Source organism: Leptidea sinapis, chromosome 5 (genome assembly GCF_905404315.1).
Source record: "Leptidea sinapis chromosome 5, ilLepSina1.1, whole genome shotgun sequence".
Taxonomy (NCBI): Eukaryota; Metazoa; Arthropoda; class Insecta; order Lepidoptera; family Pieridae; genus Leptidea; species Leptidea sinapis.
Window position 1 is genome coordinate 10,051,877 of NC_066269.1, and position 18,916 is coordinate 10,070,792.

An 18,916-nucleotide genomic window follows, 5' to 3' on the forward strand; every position below is an offset into this window, starting at 1 on the left:
TAGGTTTGTAACTATATACATAGTTGTAGGAAGGTGGTAGGTGAGATGTGTTTGTGTCACACGCGCAACTTGAGAAAGCGAGAGGCGAGGGTGGGGCCGCGGCGGGAGGACACCGATTGGAAAATTAACAATTATTGTAACAATAATTAGATTGTATAAAAAACGCAATTATTGTGTTACTTTTTAGTGCACATTTTAACTAATATTTTGGAATAATTTTTTTATTTGAAGTCGGTTGTTTTTTGTTATTTGGTTAACCGGTACTTTAACAAGTCTATTTTTGGTAACGTTAGTTGATGCAATCCAGGCTAAGGAGCTAAGTCCAAGCGTGTCTAATAATCAAAAAAGGTTACAATTTAATACCAGTGGCAGGCTCCTTTACACATGATGCCGGCTAGAACAACGGCACCACAACGGCACCTATGTGTGCCGTGAAGCAGTAATGTGTGCGAACATTACCGTGTTTCGGTCTGAAGGGCGCCGAAGCTAGTGAAATTTCTGGGCAAATGAGACCTAACATCTTATGTCTCAAGATGACGAGCGCAGTTGTAATGCTGCTCACAATTTTTGGGGTTTTTGAAGAATCCTGAAAGGCACTGCATTGTTATGGGCAGGGCGTATCAAATACCATCAGCTGAACGTCCTACTCGTCTCGTCCCTTATTTTCATTAAGAAAAAAGATTCAATTTCCATTTCTCTCTTACTGTATCTCCATTTAAGATGTTCTTCTCTTTTCTCTTTGTTTTTCTTTTCACTACATTATACGCATATAGGTCCAGTAGTCATTCAAAGCACCAATCATAATAAACAATTAAAATTAACACGACAATTCTCGAATCGACGGATTTCTCCGATAAGATACAATATCTATATTAACGATAAGATTACACTGGATTCGTCCGGAAGTCGTAGGCACGAGAGTGCGAAAAGTGATCCGAGCGCGTGAAAATGTGCTTGTTTGACAGGAAAATTCTTGTATACACGGATGAAAAATGACATTTGGATTCATGTAAGTAGCACTTATCAATACCACCTGATTTTAGGTTGAAATTTTCCCGATCATGATTCAACTGACATAAAACGCAAGTAAAGGGAATTACATTCTTAATAAAAAAAACCTGTGCGTCTCGAGAGGCCCGACATAAGTGATAACTTAATCTAAGTTGAACTATTATAATACTTGATATTGTTTAACTTGTGGGAGGCTCCTTTGCACAGGAAGCCGGCTAGATTATGGGTACCACAACGGCGCCTATTTCTGCTGTGAAGCAGTAATGTGTGAACTGTGTTTCGTTCTGAAGGGCGCCGTAGCTAGTGAAATTACTGGGCAAATGAGACTTAACACCTTATGTCTCAAAGTGACGAGCGCAATTGTAGTGCCGTTCAAAATTTTTGGGTTTTTCAAGAATCCTGAGCGGCACTTCATTGTTATGGGTAGGGTGTATCAATTACCATCCGAGCTCAACGTCCTGCTCGTCTCGTCCCTTATTTTCATTAAAAAAAACTTACATTAAAACTTAAATCTTACGTTTATTAATCTGATAATAAGAAATATTATTTATTAAGAAAATATTTTAATAATTCTACAATATATTTTATTCGTAGTTGCAATTCTTGAATATGTACATAATCTTGTGTAAGTACATTATTAATATCACTATTATATCCTATAAAAGTAACAATTGGTTAGAGTGAGAGAGGAGGTGCCTGCGTACCGCTGCCGTAAGTGTGAGAGAAAGGAAAGCCAGACAGTTGCCGTAACGCGTTACGTTACGAAGCGGTTTGCCCTCCTATAAGAAGTTAAATTTCAAAAACGAATTCTATATTTTTCGTTTAGTGTTATTACGGTATAGTTCTGAGGGTGTGTCCAAGCTATTTCGCTCTTAGGTCTCACTGAGCACAAATTTAAGAAATATATTAAAGCTTCTTTTACAAAGAATGCTTACTACAGTATAGTAGATTATATTATAGAGAATAATGATGCATGGTTCTGCGCAAGCCACCAAAAATTGTATAATATTTATATTAATCAGCTAAGTTGTTATATGATTTAAAAGATGGACTGCTTTTCGCACTGTCTATAAAAAATAGAAATGTGATGAAGAAATGAATTATCTTCTCATGTTCTGTAGATATATATTTTTTTTTTTTTGTAAAAATATAAGCTTTATATAAACCGTCGAGAAATGGTTTCAACTTTTCGCTATATTGAATAAATAATATAATAAAATAAAATAAAATTTTAAGAAATTAATATCTTGACTGTTGCTTCTCAATATATTCTTGATAATATAATGCATGTTCATAGGCACTTAAATGAATTTGCTAGAAACTGTCATGACCATAATGTTAGCACCAGAAACAGACATAAGCATATAATACCTACTACTCGGCTATGTCGAGTTAGTAAGTCTTTTGTGAGGCAATGTATAAATGCTTTTACAACAAGATCCCGGAAAATGTTCAAAACAAAAGTGTTACGATATTCAAAAGAATTGTTAAGAAACGTTTGTGTGGTAAAGGTTAGTATAGCATAAAAGACTTTCCAAATGATGCCACAGATTGGGAATGGAGCGACTGCCCTCAGGCTATTAAATAATAAGTTTAATTGTACAATATTACTTTGTAAACATATTTTTTGATGAAAAAAAACCCGCTAAGCTTGTTGCGCCTATTCTTTTCAGGTGTGAGGCATTATTTTTGGAATGGGTGGTAGGTTTTAGACTTTCAATAAGTGATGCCACATCCTATTTTGAATAAAAATATTTGCATTTGAATAAATACGTTTAGCTGTTTCGTAGATGGATCATAGAAGATGCTTTTCTTTCAGTTTTATCTGCAGCATTCTATTAGGCCTGACAGACACGTCCAGCTTTATCGGCCACTCTTGGATTCATGATCCAATCAGCGCGCGATGTATTACCGGCTATATGACAGATGTTCAGTCATGGGTTTCCAAGAGTGGGAAACTGATAGTCAAGAAAAGTAAGTTTTATTTTCATTTAATTTAATGAACAAAATTGTCTTAATATTAATAAATACATATTCGCAAAACCTCTAAGGTTTATGTGCGAGCGGTAAGTTCGCATTACAATAATTATTTTAATTACATAAGGCTTAATATTACAAATAGTAGTAATAATAAAATAAACATCATGTATTCCTGGTTATTAGCTTTTGTATAGTATTTTTTTAGCTTTACTTTGAATTTTTTCTTTATTTTTTATTTATTCTACGTGTGTGGTAACTTTTTAATAACTCTAGCAAGGGGCCTCGAATACCAATCTGCTCATATCTTTTATGCTCAACATATTGTAGCATATCAAATGCCTTGCTGAAGTCAATAAAAATGACAAGCACATGAAGTTTATTATTCAAATGGTCATTAATTTCATTTGCAAATTGGCACAATAAATGAGAGGTACTCTTTCCTTATTGAAATCCAAACTGTTTTTGATGTATGATATTGTTCTGTTTTAAAAAAGTGCTTATTTCATCTGCAATGTACCTCTCAATTATTTTGTCAAAGCAAGATAATATTGTGATAGGACGGTAGTTATTACAATTGTCATGGTCACCTTTTTTATAAATCGGTCTAACAATACCTATTTTTAAATCATCCGGGTTCTTAGAGGTTGCAATGCTGGTATTAATTAAATGGGTTAGCACAGGTTTTTTTTTAAGTCAATTGGTCTTATTCCATCTATACCTGGGCTTTTGTTGTTATTTAAGTATTAATCTAAAGGTCTGTTGATTTGTAATTTTTTTTTATCCTCATTGATACCTCTGTTCATTCCGGGGATAAGGTAGTTAGGATAGGGTGACAACAGGTTAATCCTACGTTCTTAAGGTTACTGCTAAAATCTTGTGCAAACTAATTAGCTAATACTACGTCTGATATACTAAAATATTTATGTACAACGTCTTCTATCGATTGACTTTTGCCACTTAGCTCGTTCATTATTTTCCATTACCTTTTTGAGTCCCTAAAGTGTTTTTCTATTAACTTTTTATAGTATTTATTTTTAATATAACTTTCATACCTATTTGTTTTATTCCTAAGAGTTATAAATTATTCTATATTCCATTGTTTGATCCTTTTTCCGTATCCTATATAATTTCTGTTTCTGTTTTAACATAAGTAAAGCTCTTTTATCTATTAATATTTTCCAATGTATGTTTCTATTTTTTTATTGACTTCTTTTATCTGCCTACATTTATTATAAATACAATTTAACTTATCTTTAAGATAACAATAGATTTCATTAGGCGTACGCTGCGATAATACATCACACCAATTATTTACATATATATATATATATATATATATATTATACGCAAATTTCTAAAAAAGGCATGATGTATATAACAAAACCACCTCTGCTACTGTGCTGTCTTAATTGAGTATACATGTTGTAGTTGGGTAATTGAAATAGACACTTGTTTGTTTCTTTTATGGTAGCCTCTGTTAACACTACTATATCTAGATTCCTTAGGCATGTTGATATCATAAGTTCTATTTGACTTAAGTTTTAAATCATAGATCTAATGTTTACATGTAATGTGGTTAATATTTTTTTTTGTATTAGGTTTACCTAATCTTTAGATTTCATAAAGTCGTTCCAGCAAAGGAAGCTGATTTCATATATATTATGAGATGAGATATCCATTACATGACTTAACTTAGGTACATAATTAGATAAAAATTTAACGATTAAAAGGATAATTACAATTTACCTTGCGTTACTCACTCTTCGCTAAGCTCAGTTACCAGTCTACTTATCTCGTCTTCAGATCGTATACACCTTGGAGGTTTCGGTATTCCTAGCTTGGATGTTTCCTCTCTTGTACCACACGTATTTAGCTATTTTGGTCAGCTTCAGCTCCATCTTTGCTCTCCAGAGCGTTGGTAGGTGTAAGAGTTTGTCTGAGATAAATTTCTCCACCACCGAAGTCATCTCATCTTATAGTTCTTGACTCTCTACGGTTATATTTGATCGTTACTACTATAGTGATTTCATTTCTCTTTTGGCTGGAAGGGGCTTTCGGTGATTTACGTTAGACCTTCAGAATGTCACCTGGTTCTATTTCTAGTTGTTTTCCTATTTTTTCTGAGATATCCATTAGGTTTTCATTCTTCTGTTTAGGTATTCCACATACATCCAGTTGGTTTGCAATTTTCTCCTGCTCACTGATATTTATCTTTTGCTCAAGCAATTAATTTTTGTTTTTAATATGGGTATACTTGTTGTTAAGATCTCTGCACTGCATCTTAATGGTCTTCACTCTTTCTTCGTAGCCATTGATGATTTCTTGGAAGTTATCAAATTTATCAGAATAGAATTGCAGAGACGTTTTCATCTCATCCTGTATGGTTTCTCTGATAACTTGTCATTCTTGCTGGCTACTTTCGAGGCTGTAGGTGCTGCAACCTCAGATTCTGAGTTGAAGTCCTCCTCATCAGGAATAATGGCTGATATGCGTTTGTGTTTAAGTCAAATGTTGCAGTCCTTGCATCTCCAATCAACCGCCTCCATGGCAGTCAGAGTTCCAATCTTGGGAAGACAAAACTATTTAGTGCCACGCCGTACGATGCCGAGACTGATGGCTATCCGAGTTAAATTATATTTTTATATGTACCAACTCCAGCGCTCTGCCCACACGTAGGTATAAATTTCAAGGAGACCACTGAGTTACGCTACTGTACTGTTCTAATACTTGTATTGCGACCAAAGGAAAGAGCGGCCATCTTTAACTAGCAATAATCTATATAATTAATAATTTTAGGTAACACGAATGAAATATTAGATCTCTCGGAAACTTTAAACGTAACTGCCGCATTACAATACTTCGTGCTAAGGGATCGATCGCAAAGACGAAGACCAAGATTTATGAGTATGGCTAGATGTGGACTGTCACAAGTGCCTAAGGTATTAAGCCTCTAAGGTTTATTTTATTATTATCTTAAGTTCTACATAACTCCTATTATTTCTTAGCTTATGCAAAAGATCTAAGAAAACGGTGGTTATTTACCATCAGATGAACCCTGTCCTTCCCCGGTGCATAAGGAGAGTAGGGAAGTCCCAGGCTCAATGGTGTCGTAAGAGGCGTAAGTACGTAAGGGCATTTAGGGCTAGATTATGGGTACTAAAGAAATGTGTAAACATTATTGTGTTTCGGTCTGCAGGGCGCCGTAGCTAGTGAAATTACTGGGCAAATGAGACTTAACATCTTATATCTCAAGTAGACGTGCGCAATTGTAGTGCCACTCAGAATTTGTGGGTTTTCCAATAATCCTGAGCGGTACTTACGTCAATACAGATCGTATTAATTACCATCAGTTGAACGTCTTGCTCGTCTCGTCCTTTAATCAATACAAAGTTGCACCATTTTCCCCCTATTTCGCAAGTGAAAGCGTTATTGATGACGTTATAATATAACCTTGAAATTCCAATATACGCTGCTGAAAAATGACCATTATCATCATCATCATATCAGCCGGAAGACGTCCACTGCTGGACACTGCTCCCCTAAAGGCCTCCACGACGATCAGTCCTGTGCTACCCTCGATGATCTGTCCATCTTGTATGGAGCCTACCAACACTGCGTCTTCCGGTACGTGGTCGCTCGAGGACTTTACTACCCCAACGGCCATCTGTCCCTCAAACTATGTGCCCTGCCCACTGCCACTTCAGTTTCGCAATCATTGATGATAATCAATGATCATAAATTCATTGCAGTTATGATTAAAACCTTATTCAGTTTTCAGCAATGCAGGCTTCGAACGTAATAGAACAGATGGAATTCTTCACGCTGTACGGAAACAATTTTGGCGAGCTGCGAGCAAATAATGACAACTATGAGACACTTATCAACGCTACCAACATAACGCAAGTTTCCAATACTGTCGCACTCAATAAACAAAGTAAGTCTAATGTCAAGTTATTTATTTATAATGTTATATTGATACAAGTTTCAAAGCGATGTGAAAGATGTCGTGTAGGTTATGACTATAGATATGGCAATTAAATGTCGCTAGGAGTCAATGGTGAAAATACAAAGTGGAAGGGCTCCGAGGAGCTGTTCAGATTGATTCCAGCAGCCGAAATCTACCGTTGGCCATTACGGCAAAATGCTTAATACCACCCACATCACGTTGACGTCTGGCATTCCACAGCCGCGCGTTTTGCAAGAAATTTCTTGAGTCGTATGGTCACTTTATGGAATCAATACCAGCTGCTATTTTCCCGAGCTGACACGACTTAGGGACCTTAGAGAAGAGAATACTCCTTTAAAGGTCGGCAACACATCTCTTGACACGTTATTGTTGTCCATGGGTGGTTGCCTCACCACTCCCCATCCCGTGAGCCACTTGCCACTTTGCCTCCTTTTATATAAAAAAAGGAATACAAGTGAGTAGTGATTTAATATTAATCAAAACAGTAGACTTGAAACAACGCGTAAATATGTTTTTTTTGCTGCTAAAAACTGGTGTTATTAAAAAAACTTATAAAATGTGATTACTTTTCACTATGCGATTCAAATATGATATTGCCGTCTTCTAGCACACAATTACTTTGGAAATCCTTCAATATCCAGAATATGTTATGTACATTTATGTAATCGCGACAGTTTGAGACTCTCTACTCATGAAATAGCGCACTGGGATTGGTCGGCTGTTGTGACGTATCACCACCGGAAGAAATACGCAACAATAGCGAAGAGAACAAATTTGTTTCTTTATTTAATTACCAGTATAATTATTTTACGGGAAGCCCGTATAGTCGCTTCAAGTGACCACTGTGTTTAGCTATGGCAGTTGGAAATGTTTAGATGGAGATGATAATATACTAATAGTTCTATGCATTAAGGCTATGTCGTTAAAGCAGCCATGTGTTTTACATGAATGCATCCACATATTATTTCACCACACTATACAAGATGACTGGTGATACTCAAGGACATCACATTTGGCGATCATAATATAAAATGAAGAAAATAAATATTAAGTAATTGACTTCTTACTTAATACTCTGTATTATTGATTGATGTAAAGGTGTTGTGTTTGTGATGCTGATTATTATTATTATAATGATGAAAAATCAATGAAAGCATCTAGCTTACTTCAAGCTTATTTATTTTTCTGACAGAACTAAATTATAGCGACACAGAACCACATCATATACAGAACTATTAACAACAAACGTCAAAACGTAACAATGAAAACTTCAAAGACAAAGCAGTGATAGCATGAAAATATTACGTCAATGTACCTAACGGTAATGAAACTGAAAACCGTACTTACAGCAGGACGAGCGCGAGGGGGTGAAAGGGGAACGGGAGGGGACTTCACGTCAGCGAGGTCCAGAGATAATGTGGACGTGTAGTACGGTCGCCGCATGGACAATCGTATTGCACGGAGATCGCGGGGCGCGAAAGTAGGAAGGGGAAGGTGGACACACGGACCTCTCGGTGCTTGCGCTAGCTAGTCATACTTCCATACAAACGTCATATGGCAATTACTGCCCTGATTGCGTTTAAAATATAAGTAATATTATTTATTTTTCTCATTATTATCTAGCCTTGTTTGGAAATAGAAAAGTAAAGAAAGATTGTGTTCAAAGTTATAGGCGTTAAAACTTCCATATATCAACATTAATGTTTACGCTTCTTTGGGCGTAAATAAACATACTGTGGAGTTCGAAAATGGCAATTCGAATAATTTTATTTAGAACACATACATTCAGTAGTTTTTTAAAATATCCATTTGCCTAATAGCCTGTTTGTAAAATTTTACGCGCTTATTTTCGTAAAAAATCATTAGTACCTGGATGACTTTTAAGAAGGCACAAAACTTGAACAAAAAAGACTAATAGGACTTCTGGATTCCAACCAGGGTCTTCTGATTTCCGGATCACCGGCGAAATTCACCAAATCGATTTTTCGCCCCCGAAACTACGTGTATACTAAATTTCATTAAAATCGTTGGAGCCGTTTCCGAGATTCAGCTTATATACATATTTATATACAAGAACTGCTCCTTTAAAGATATAAGATTTATTATACCGGAGTGTGTGTGCCTGAGTGCACTAGCTTCTTACTGATCCTTCACAATGTGTATCTTTCGCACATGATGTTGGATGAGAAGTGATGAACGAGTGCGAGCCGTCGCAGTCGACTAGTGTATATAGTCCACACTTCATTTATTTATCTTATCTGTATGTTATGGACTGATATCAGTCAGATTTTCATATTTTATTGCTGATCGCAACGTTTTCCCATCAAGTTGTCAAAAAAAGAAAATAGTCGCTTAGTTTTTAACCGACGATTTTCGTGATTCTTCTTTAGTTCGATGCGGGATGTCTCCCATTTGGTCCTATGATGTAATTATAGTTTTACAACATCATGGGACCATTTAGTGTACTGCTTTTTTAGGAGTTTTGATTTAGTTTGATTATATGTTATTATTATTGACCCCTTTGCTGATAAGTGGGTCTTAGGCTTAGTTCTCATTCATAGCTAACAAACGTTCTTCACGATATTTTTGTGTCTCACAAGAACGTGAAATAGGGGATCTATATCTACGATATGACAATGAAAAGCAACGAAATCTTATAGTTTACCCGATTAATGACACTAAAAAGTAAAATACCTACAAATGCTACACCCTCCACCATGCACCATATTCGTAGTACTCAAGGTAACAATTTCTATTTTTCTTCTTCTACTTTCATTCTTCAGCTACTGATTGGTAAAATTAAACTTTGGATATCGAAGATAAATGTTTTTTTTTATGATAATAGGCGAAAAAGCGAGGACGACGTTCAGCTACTGGTAGCTGATACGCCCTGCCCATTACAACGCAGTGCTGCTCAGGATTCTTCAAAAACCCAAAAATTCTGAGCTACAATACAATTATTTCTCTCGTCAATTTGAGACATAAGATGTTTAGTCTCATTTGCCCAGTAATTACACTAACTACGGCGCCCTTCAGTCCGAAACACAATAATGGCTACACATACAGCTTCATGGCAGGGAAAGGCTTCGCTGTGGTACCCATAATCTAGCTGGAATCCTGTGCAAAGGAGCCTTTCACTAGTAAATGCTCATAGTCGCCTCTTACGACACACTTTGGCCAGGAACTATCCTATTCTTTTTATGCCCCGAGGAAGCACAGGGCAATAGGAAATAAGCACAGTGGTTTAGTTATGACACCAAAAGTGTCCTGCGATTTTGTTAGCATCACTTTACTCGAGTGCTTCCCACTATTGAAGCTAACTGAAAAACACATTCAAATCAAAACAGGCAGCGGTATTGACGACAAGGGCAAGTCCAGCAAAGGAAAAAAATACAAATCTTTATTTTCATAAAAAAAAATACTAAAACTGCTGTATATAATGACAACTAACTGATTTTCATTTACAGGAGGTAACAACATACAAGCCAAGCAAGCGTCATAATCACAATCTAAAACAACAACAATATTACTACGAATTATTGATAACTTGGATTACAACATAAAATGTGTTAATCCAAACTCACAACTGTTATCTAAGTTATCTGCTTGTAAAATTTACAAACATTTAAACGTTTAGACGTTCAGGTGCTCTGGAATCCAATCGAAAATATCGAAGTACATTTAAAAAATAAAAGCGCATGAAGATGACATATTTAGAATGATAATGACGACGATGACTTTACTATTTAATCAGGTCGAAAAGCTGTCCTAAAATTAAATCTTTTTTAGTTTATTATGATAGCAATTGTTTGGGTATCGTGGCTAGTAAAATTACTGCTAACAACTTATGTTTTATAAAAAAGATTCAGCCTAGTATCGTTAATTTGCTAAGAGTTGAAGATTTTCGTTACTTTATTATGGATTACATAATCAGTAGCCAACCAAACTTGAAGTATATTTCTTCCAATAAAAAAAGAATCATCGAAATCGGTTGGCGCAATATTGAGTTATTCGTAAATTTATCATCATACGTAAAGCAAATTGTTAAGTCAAAAGCAGCGTGTAAAGCAAATTTAAGACTTTTATGGTTTTCTCATGGATGCCATTGTCAGATCTGGACCAAATTACAATGGGACCACACGGGAAGCACCAGCATTCAAATAAAATCATTATCAAAATCTTTTCACCCGAAAGTTTTGAAAGTTTTGAGGTAACAAACATAAAAAAAAACATACCGACGAATTGAGAACCTCCTCCTTTTTTGAAGTCGGATAAAAATGACGCGCGCAATCGCTCAGAATTTTGGGTCTTTCAAGAATCCTGTTTAGTACTGCATTGAATGAGCAGGGTGTATCATTTACAGCTAGGTACACGTTTTGCTCAATTGCTTAGTCTTGCTAAATTTTTGTATGTTATATTGGGAACACAATTAATTGCGCAGATTTTCTTAGGAATTTCTACTAGGTTAACACTGAGTAGAGCAACCTTTCTTCTTAAATAAATGATGTAATGACATGATGTAATGATATTTTATTTCAGGAAGGACCAGCTGGTCAGCCGGTTTCAAGGGTATAACCTTTCACAATCTCAAAGAATTAGACCTTCGATCTTGTCAAATAGATATCCTTGATAACTTTACATTCAAAGGAATGCCTGCAATGCAGAAACTATATCTCGGAGAGAATAAGATACACCACATCAGCGCAAACGCTTTCTCTGGGCTCAGAGATCTGATCCACTTAGATCTGAGTAGAAACATGGCAAGTACAGATACAAGTGAAGGAGTTACTTTCGAATCGTATGACGTATTTGATAAACTGCCAAATTTAGCCCTATTAGATTTTTCATTCACTACGCTAACTAACCGAAATACAAATTTGCTTGAACGTCTTGGCAAAAGCATACAAATTCTATCCCTATGTTATACGGCATTGAACAGGCCGAGAGAATTTACGTTCCGAAACACATCGTTAGTTTATATGGACTTGTCTGGGAATTTAGATATACTTAATTCTCCAAATATTTTAAGAGGCCTTGAGCGCTTAAGAGTATTATTCGCAGAGTTCGTGGGACTAAGATCGTTAGATGCCGTATCGAATTTAACTAAATTGGAAATACTTAAGGTTAACGACAATGAATTAATGCAAATTGATCCTGATTCACTTACCAAGCTAAACAATCTACAGATAATCGATTTATCAAGGAACAAAATATCGTCGTGGTTCACAAAAACTTTCGACTATTTGTTTAATTTGAAGATGCTGATCTTGAAGGAAAATAACATTAACGTCATTACTGAGGAAATGCTAAAAGATATCAAACATATTAGATACATAGCATTTGCTAAAAATTTCATGGTATGCTTTTGTCAGATGAGGGAGATGTACAATATTGGTCTACAAAACGAATTCAGATTAAATGCAACATTGATACGACCACTGTACAATAGGAATGTGTATAACAACTCATTAAACATACAAGACGCATTTAGTACATACAACAATGTAATACGAAACCGAAGAAATGTGACTGAGGAATGCTTCCATGAAGGCAAACCTACTGGAGATTGTTTTTTAAAGAGCTCGATGAATTTTACTATGCAAGGCGATTTTCTTTTTGTTGACTACGATTATATAGACTACAGCTGCTTGGGTTTTGATAATTCAGAGACAATTTCGATTTCAAAAGTGACATTTTGCAATCAGACTAATAGATATTTAGATCCAGAGGATGACCTTGAAACGGAGCTTAAATTGATATACCTTTTGATCATCCCGGCAGTATTGTTGCCAGTCTTGTTATTTATCTACGCGTTTAGGCGCAACTTTAGATATTGCCTAATATCGATGAGAAACTCTGCGATGCTTAGCTTGATCAATACTAACGATATCGGAGATGGTAAGTTAATTAAAGCGTTATATTCAATTACATATTATAATAGTGTATTCACGACACTTTTTGACAACGTACTGGTAAATATTAAATAAAATGCAAATAGAAAAAGGTGGCATTATAGGCATCACTATCTGTCTCTTTCTAACATAAAGTATCATAACTATATATTTGTAACGATAGAAACGTCGCTACAATTCATTTGACAGAAACGACTGGATTTTTACGTGTATGAGATTTGATAGTGAATTTATCTCTTATTTTATAGATAACGTACAGTACATTACAATATATTTAGGAATAATTAAATTCAAGCTGGTCGACCAATTCAAGAAAACATTTGTAAAGGTTTAAACTTTAAACAAATTTCAGAAACGAAGAACTTCAACTACGACGTATTTGTGTCTTATTGCAACGAGGACCGTGCGTGGGTATTGGACCAACTTCTGCCACACGTGGAAAAAGACTGCAACATCAGTGTTTGTCTCCATGAGAGGGACTTCCAGGTATGGAAAATGATTTTTATACTAAAACTCCTCTAAAAATACCTTTGTATTGATAGGTCATCCACGGATAAAAGTTCATTTATTAAGGACAATGGTGGGGTTCATATATGTACGTTTACTCGATTCTTTTACGGTGAAGCAAAACTTTCTGTTCTTTTCTGTTATTTCTTCACTTAGAGGTCAATAATCAAGTGAAAAGATTTCGTAAAGCATACTAAAAAAAATTATTTGTCTCCGAGAGGACTTTGTGTTAGATAGTACATTATTGCATGGTTTCCGACAGGTTGGACTATCAATATTGGAGAACATCGTATCTTGCATGGACAGGTCAAAGTCAATTATGCTGATCATCTCCCAAAGGTTCCTCTTAAGTCAGTGGTGTCAATTTGAGATGCATCTTGCTCAACACAGGTAATAACTCAATTATAGAAAAACATATTATTTGAATGCTAAAAATATTTCGAGATTTAAACTAGACGCTCTAGTCGATCTAGACAACAGATCACCGTGATTCCAGCATTTGTTATTAAGATATAATTCATGAAAAGCACTTCACATATTGATAAATAATGTAGAGGGCGGTTGTAGATTGATGTACCCAATCTACTGTACCCAATTAATATTTTTCAGGTTTATTTATGATAAGCAAGCTGTTACCCGTGACTTCGTCCGTATTTATGCCTGTAACCATATCAGTTGCTTTCCAAATGTTGTGGATTGATATACAATCTTTTGTAATACAAAACAATCACAATATATTAAAAGCCATAAAGGGCATGTATATTATCAAAATTGATTCCTTTAGAATTATTTTTAATGTCATTTACTTTTTAATGTCATTTAGCGGTAGTAACCGCTTCGGAAACAAATGACAGCACGAGAAACTCTCCCAGCATTCCTTTTTTGCGCTCTTTTTAATAAAATATACAATATTGTAATGCCATTGCTGTTGCTATAAAACAATCATTATCCAGTCCCAGGCTAATGCCTCATCATCATAACTTTCTTGGTTTGGTGTCAAATTTCGGAAAAGATGAGCTTTAATGCTAATCAGAAGCGATATGCCCGAAATATGAAAAAACTTTTTGTGGTAGTCGGATTTGCAAAGTACCTAATTCAGAAAAAAAGGGTTACACGAAAATGTTTCTTACGAACGCTGGCTTAATGATGGCCGATACAAATTGTGAATGGTAAATTCGGACGAAATCGCAAGTAACATCTAGAACTATATATATTTGTAACTAAAGAGGATTTCGAGATCATTATCGACAAGGCACTAACAATGCCCATTGACGGAGGAATATACTTGGGTCTTGAATGATCTATCTCTCCATCTTTCCTCGTTAAATTTTAGGGAAGGTAACGCGATCATCGAATGCCAAGCTCCAGTTGTAATGCTGGAGGTCTCGACTAAATAACATATAAATCGTATATGTGCACCCGGCGAAATGTGAGTCCCCTTTATGACCCTTGCAAAACTGGTGCAATCACGAGCTACTGGCGTGCCTCGATTTGACGTAGGAAAAAAAACTACGTTTTAAAAAAGCGACTTCAAAAACTGAAAAGTATCAAATAACTAAAAATTACTTACAGGTAAAGGTTTGCATAAGAGGTGTATTAAATTATTTTTTTAGTTATTTGATACTTTTCAGTTTTTGAAGTTGGCTTTTTTTAATTGTTTGCTTTTAAGCGTCAATAAATAATAATAATATATAATAAACCAGAATGAAAACTCCTAAAAAAGCCGTACACAAAAAACAATATAATATCATCCAGTCAAAAATGTTCATAAAATTAAAACTACTGGGCCAAACCATGTTAAATTTTTATGGGACTAAATTCTATTCCGCTTTGAACTAAAGAAGAATAACGTAAATAGATCATATATCTCAGAGTGATCTGTGTACATTCATAAGAAAAATAATACCGATCGAATTGAGAACCTCTTCCTCCTTGAAGTAGGTTAAAAAGTATTTATATGATTTTTCTGGAGCTTTTTTATCACTTAAGACATGGAAGCTGGTTTGCTATAAAAACTAACTTATTTACTAACGTTTTACTGATAAAATCAAACTTGAGTATGGCTGATAATTAATGACACCAAATCATTCTATCCAGGCTTCTAGAAACGAGGAGAGAAGACCTCATCCTGATTCTTCTAGAAGAAATACCGAGACGACTCCGACCGAATACTTTACACTATCTGATGCTAACAAAAACGTACGTAGTATGGCCGAAAGAAGTGTCGGAGAGGGACCTGTTTTGGCGAAGAATGAAGAAGAGCCTTGCACATCATAGAATGAAGATAATTGAGAATGACTCCTTGGCATAGCTTATTTTAAGGCAGCGCTGTCAAACAAGGCTTAAATAAAGGCCAAGTCCAACAAATTTATGAATATAAAATAATTTGGCTTAACTGACTAACGGTTCATATTGTAACATTGCCTAAACCGCTGGAAAACAGTCTTGAAATTTAAGAGAAAGATTCCTCAAATGACGGAAGTGAGCACTAAGAAGGTTTTTTTTTGGAAAATACAAATCTGAGAGAATACAATATGGGGTGACTGATTATAAAAATATGTCATTTTCATAGTGATGCACAACATGCCGCGGCCTCTGTTTAGAAATAATTAATATAAAAGCATGTTGTAGTACATCAATTTTGAAGGAATAATTCAAAGCTAAGCTGATAAATGATATGTTTGATGTCACCAACTTCAGATCATTTATACATCTTGATACACTGACAGCTTTGAAAAAAATAGCGACAACTGTTAAACTCTATTTTGAGCAACGCACTCACAATAACATAAAGTGACATACAAATCACCAGTGTAAGACGTAGCTTGTCGCGCACACTAAAGTAATAAACCTGGCCTGTTTTAATCGGTTGTCCAACGGCAAGGAGCTCTATAGTCTATCTAGACGTATAAATTATCCCTTATCTTCAGATGACCTGTTTGTTCTCCAGTCCTATAAAAAAGTAATCATTCATCATTAGCCAGAAGACGTCTCCTGCTGGACAAAGGTAGTCAAAGATCTCCACGACGATCGGTCATGCGCTGCCTTCATGCAACGTATTCCGGCGATATTGACCAGATCATCGCTTTATTTTGCCACTTATGGGGGGCCTACCAACATTGCGTGTTTCGGTACGGTGGTCACCATTCGAGGACTTTACTGCCCCAACTATGTACCCAGCTTTCTGCCACTTCAGTTTGGCAATGATTTTAGCTATATCGGTGACTTTGGTTCTCCTACGGATCTTTTCATTTCTGATTCGATCTCGCAGGTAAAATCCGAGTATAGCCCTCTGAGCAACCATGAGCTTTCTCATCGGGCCCATAGTTAGCGAAGTAATCAGTTTAATAACTATAATAAATTTAAATTGCATGTATGCTCTGAGCAACCATGAGCTTTCTCATCGGGCCCATAGTTAGCGAAGTAATCAGTGTAATAACTATAATAAATTTAAATTGCATGTATGCATTCACGCCTCCGAGAGGTATATGTGGAAGTCCTGTCCTGCTCGCCACTCTACTCGTTTACACCGTTTCATGCCATCTTTCTATTCATGGTACTCAGTCTCCTCCCCAACACTTAAGATGATAGGTACTAAAGGTATTGAGCTTATATGTATTACTTACTGGAGAAGCATTGATGTACTATGAACAACTTGACTTACTATCGCCTATTAAAGGGTCCTCAAAATATCGATGGTGCTTTGTATATACGTAATAACTTTTAACATTAACAGATATACAGATAACATTACAACATTCATTTAAATTAACATCTTATTTTGTGGCAGTAATTTTCAAAGTTTATTGTATACGCTCATAAGAAGCTCATTGATTGTGGTTCATTCGTCAGCGCCATTATTTAGCAAAATGAATAAAAACGTCAAGATATTTGCACAATTTTGTTAATTCAAAAGGGGCACTTAGCTGAAATACGATACTCCATCCTTTTTAAGTTAATATATGCTGTTATATGGACAGTTTTCACTAAAGACTTTGTCATTGCGTGGCGTTGTATTCAAAGCGCGGTCATCACACAAATTAACGAAAACTCTGCGTAATAGAAGCGTTGGCAGAGCTTAGCTTCAGAGAATTTTTGAGCGCGATAGTGAGTCTAAGTGTTTATTGTAAGTCGATGTTGAGAAGTAATTTTATCTTGATTTTTTTTAACGTCGGTTGTGGTCAGCTGTAGTTAGCTCGCTTAGTCTATGCTAAGCGTTTGTAGCAATAACACGTAACATTTGAGTGCTGGGTTCCGTTTAAAATATGCCTTCGTTTCTATTGTGAAACTGTTTTAATAACTAAAGCAGTGAACTTTCACCACTAAAATCAACGAAAAATTTTTTAATACTATTAATGTAATTATTATTTGTTGATTTAACTGTTGACGATAATTGTATGTAGAAAATATTACCTAAATTACTAAAAGTAACAGTACATATTATACAACAATAACAGTACAAGTAATATAACAGAAGTGTAATTCAGCAGTCGCCTTGCATTTTTATACCTACGTGTGGGGTGAGTGCTAGGGTTGGTACATACAAAAATATAACGTGGACGGCGCGGCGCTGTAATTTAACTCGGACAGCGACCAGTCTCGATGGCGTACGACGTTTTGTCTTCCCAAGATTGCTTAGCGGCCGTATAAGAAGTGTATCTGTGTGCGTGCGTCGATTAGCGCGCTCTAGTATCAAGTTTACGTACTATTAATTTATTTATTTGGGCAACTAACAAATGACACCCTCTACATGCTTAAAATATAATAATAATATGGATAAGAGTTAATTCACTTATAAGCTACCATAGAATTCATAATTTTTCCTACGTACAGTAATTTTTACAATTTAAAAACTAAAATCTATAAATATTGTAATAAATAATTTAAAATAAAAATGTAATATGAAAACAGCTAATAGTGACTAATAGGCCACAAGCGGCTCAAACAACTTTCAGCCCAGTTGTCTCGTCAATACGATACCTAAATATAATTTTCTTATATCATCACCAGTATTTGTAAATAGTAATCGGTGGTAATAAATGGTGGTGTAAATAAACTATAAGTTAAATTATTTTTAAATTAGTAACCCATAGTCCTAAAAGAATTTGTATAATTTTAAGACAAGGTAACTAAGTAGGTACAATCAAAGAGTAAGATTAAAATTAAGTTAACAATTCAAGATTTTTTATTTCAATACAAATTAAGAACGCTTATATAAAGTAGATATTATGTGCTGTTATATGTCCGCACCCGCTTATTGTATAAGTTATCTTATGTAATTAATAACATTGATTGTATTTTTTGTTTTGCGAATTTACATGTACTTCTAAGTTATTTAGGTCTCTGATAATTAATCACCAGCATATAATATTCTAAAACCCTCTCTGAAACACACTGCATCGTATGGTACAAGAATTATTCCGATCGGTTCTGTAGTTTTCGCAGTATACTGAGAGGAGAGGAATGGAGAAGGCGGAGAAGAAAATCGATTATAACCGAAGGAGAAATCCGCCTCTCCATTTATTAGTAAGGATTATTA

At 35.3% G+C, this 18,916-nt stretch overlaps 2 protein-coding genes across 8 annotated transcripts in view; one reads left to right on the top strand and one right to left on the bottom strand.

Moving 5' to 3' along the window:
* LOC126980174 (dynein axonemal intermediate chain 7) overlaps positions 1-18,916 on the bottom strand; it is a 72,889-nt gene that overhangs the window by 13,332 nt on the left and 40,641 nt on the right. The window lies entirely within an intron of this gene.
* LOC126980179 (toll-like receptor 3) lies at positions 5,804-18,551 on the top strand. The gene is made up of 6 exons (XM_050829784.1): positions 5,804-5,930; positions 6,770-6,925; positions 11,498-12,856; positions 13,223-13,356; positions 13,640-13,767; positions 15,475-18,551. The coding sequence occupies exons 2-6, from the start codon at positions 6,772-6,774 to the stop codon at positions 15,686-15,688; spliced, it is 1,989 nt and encodes a 662-aa protein (XP_050685741.1). The 5' UTR covers positions 5,804-5,930; positions 6,770-6,771; the 3' UTR covers positions 15,689-18,551.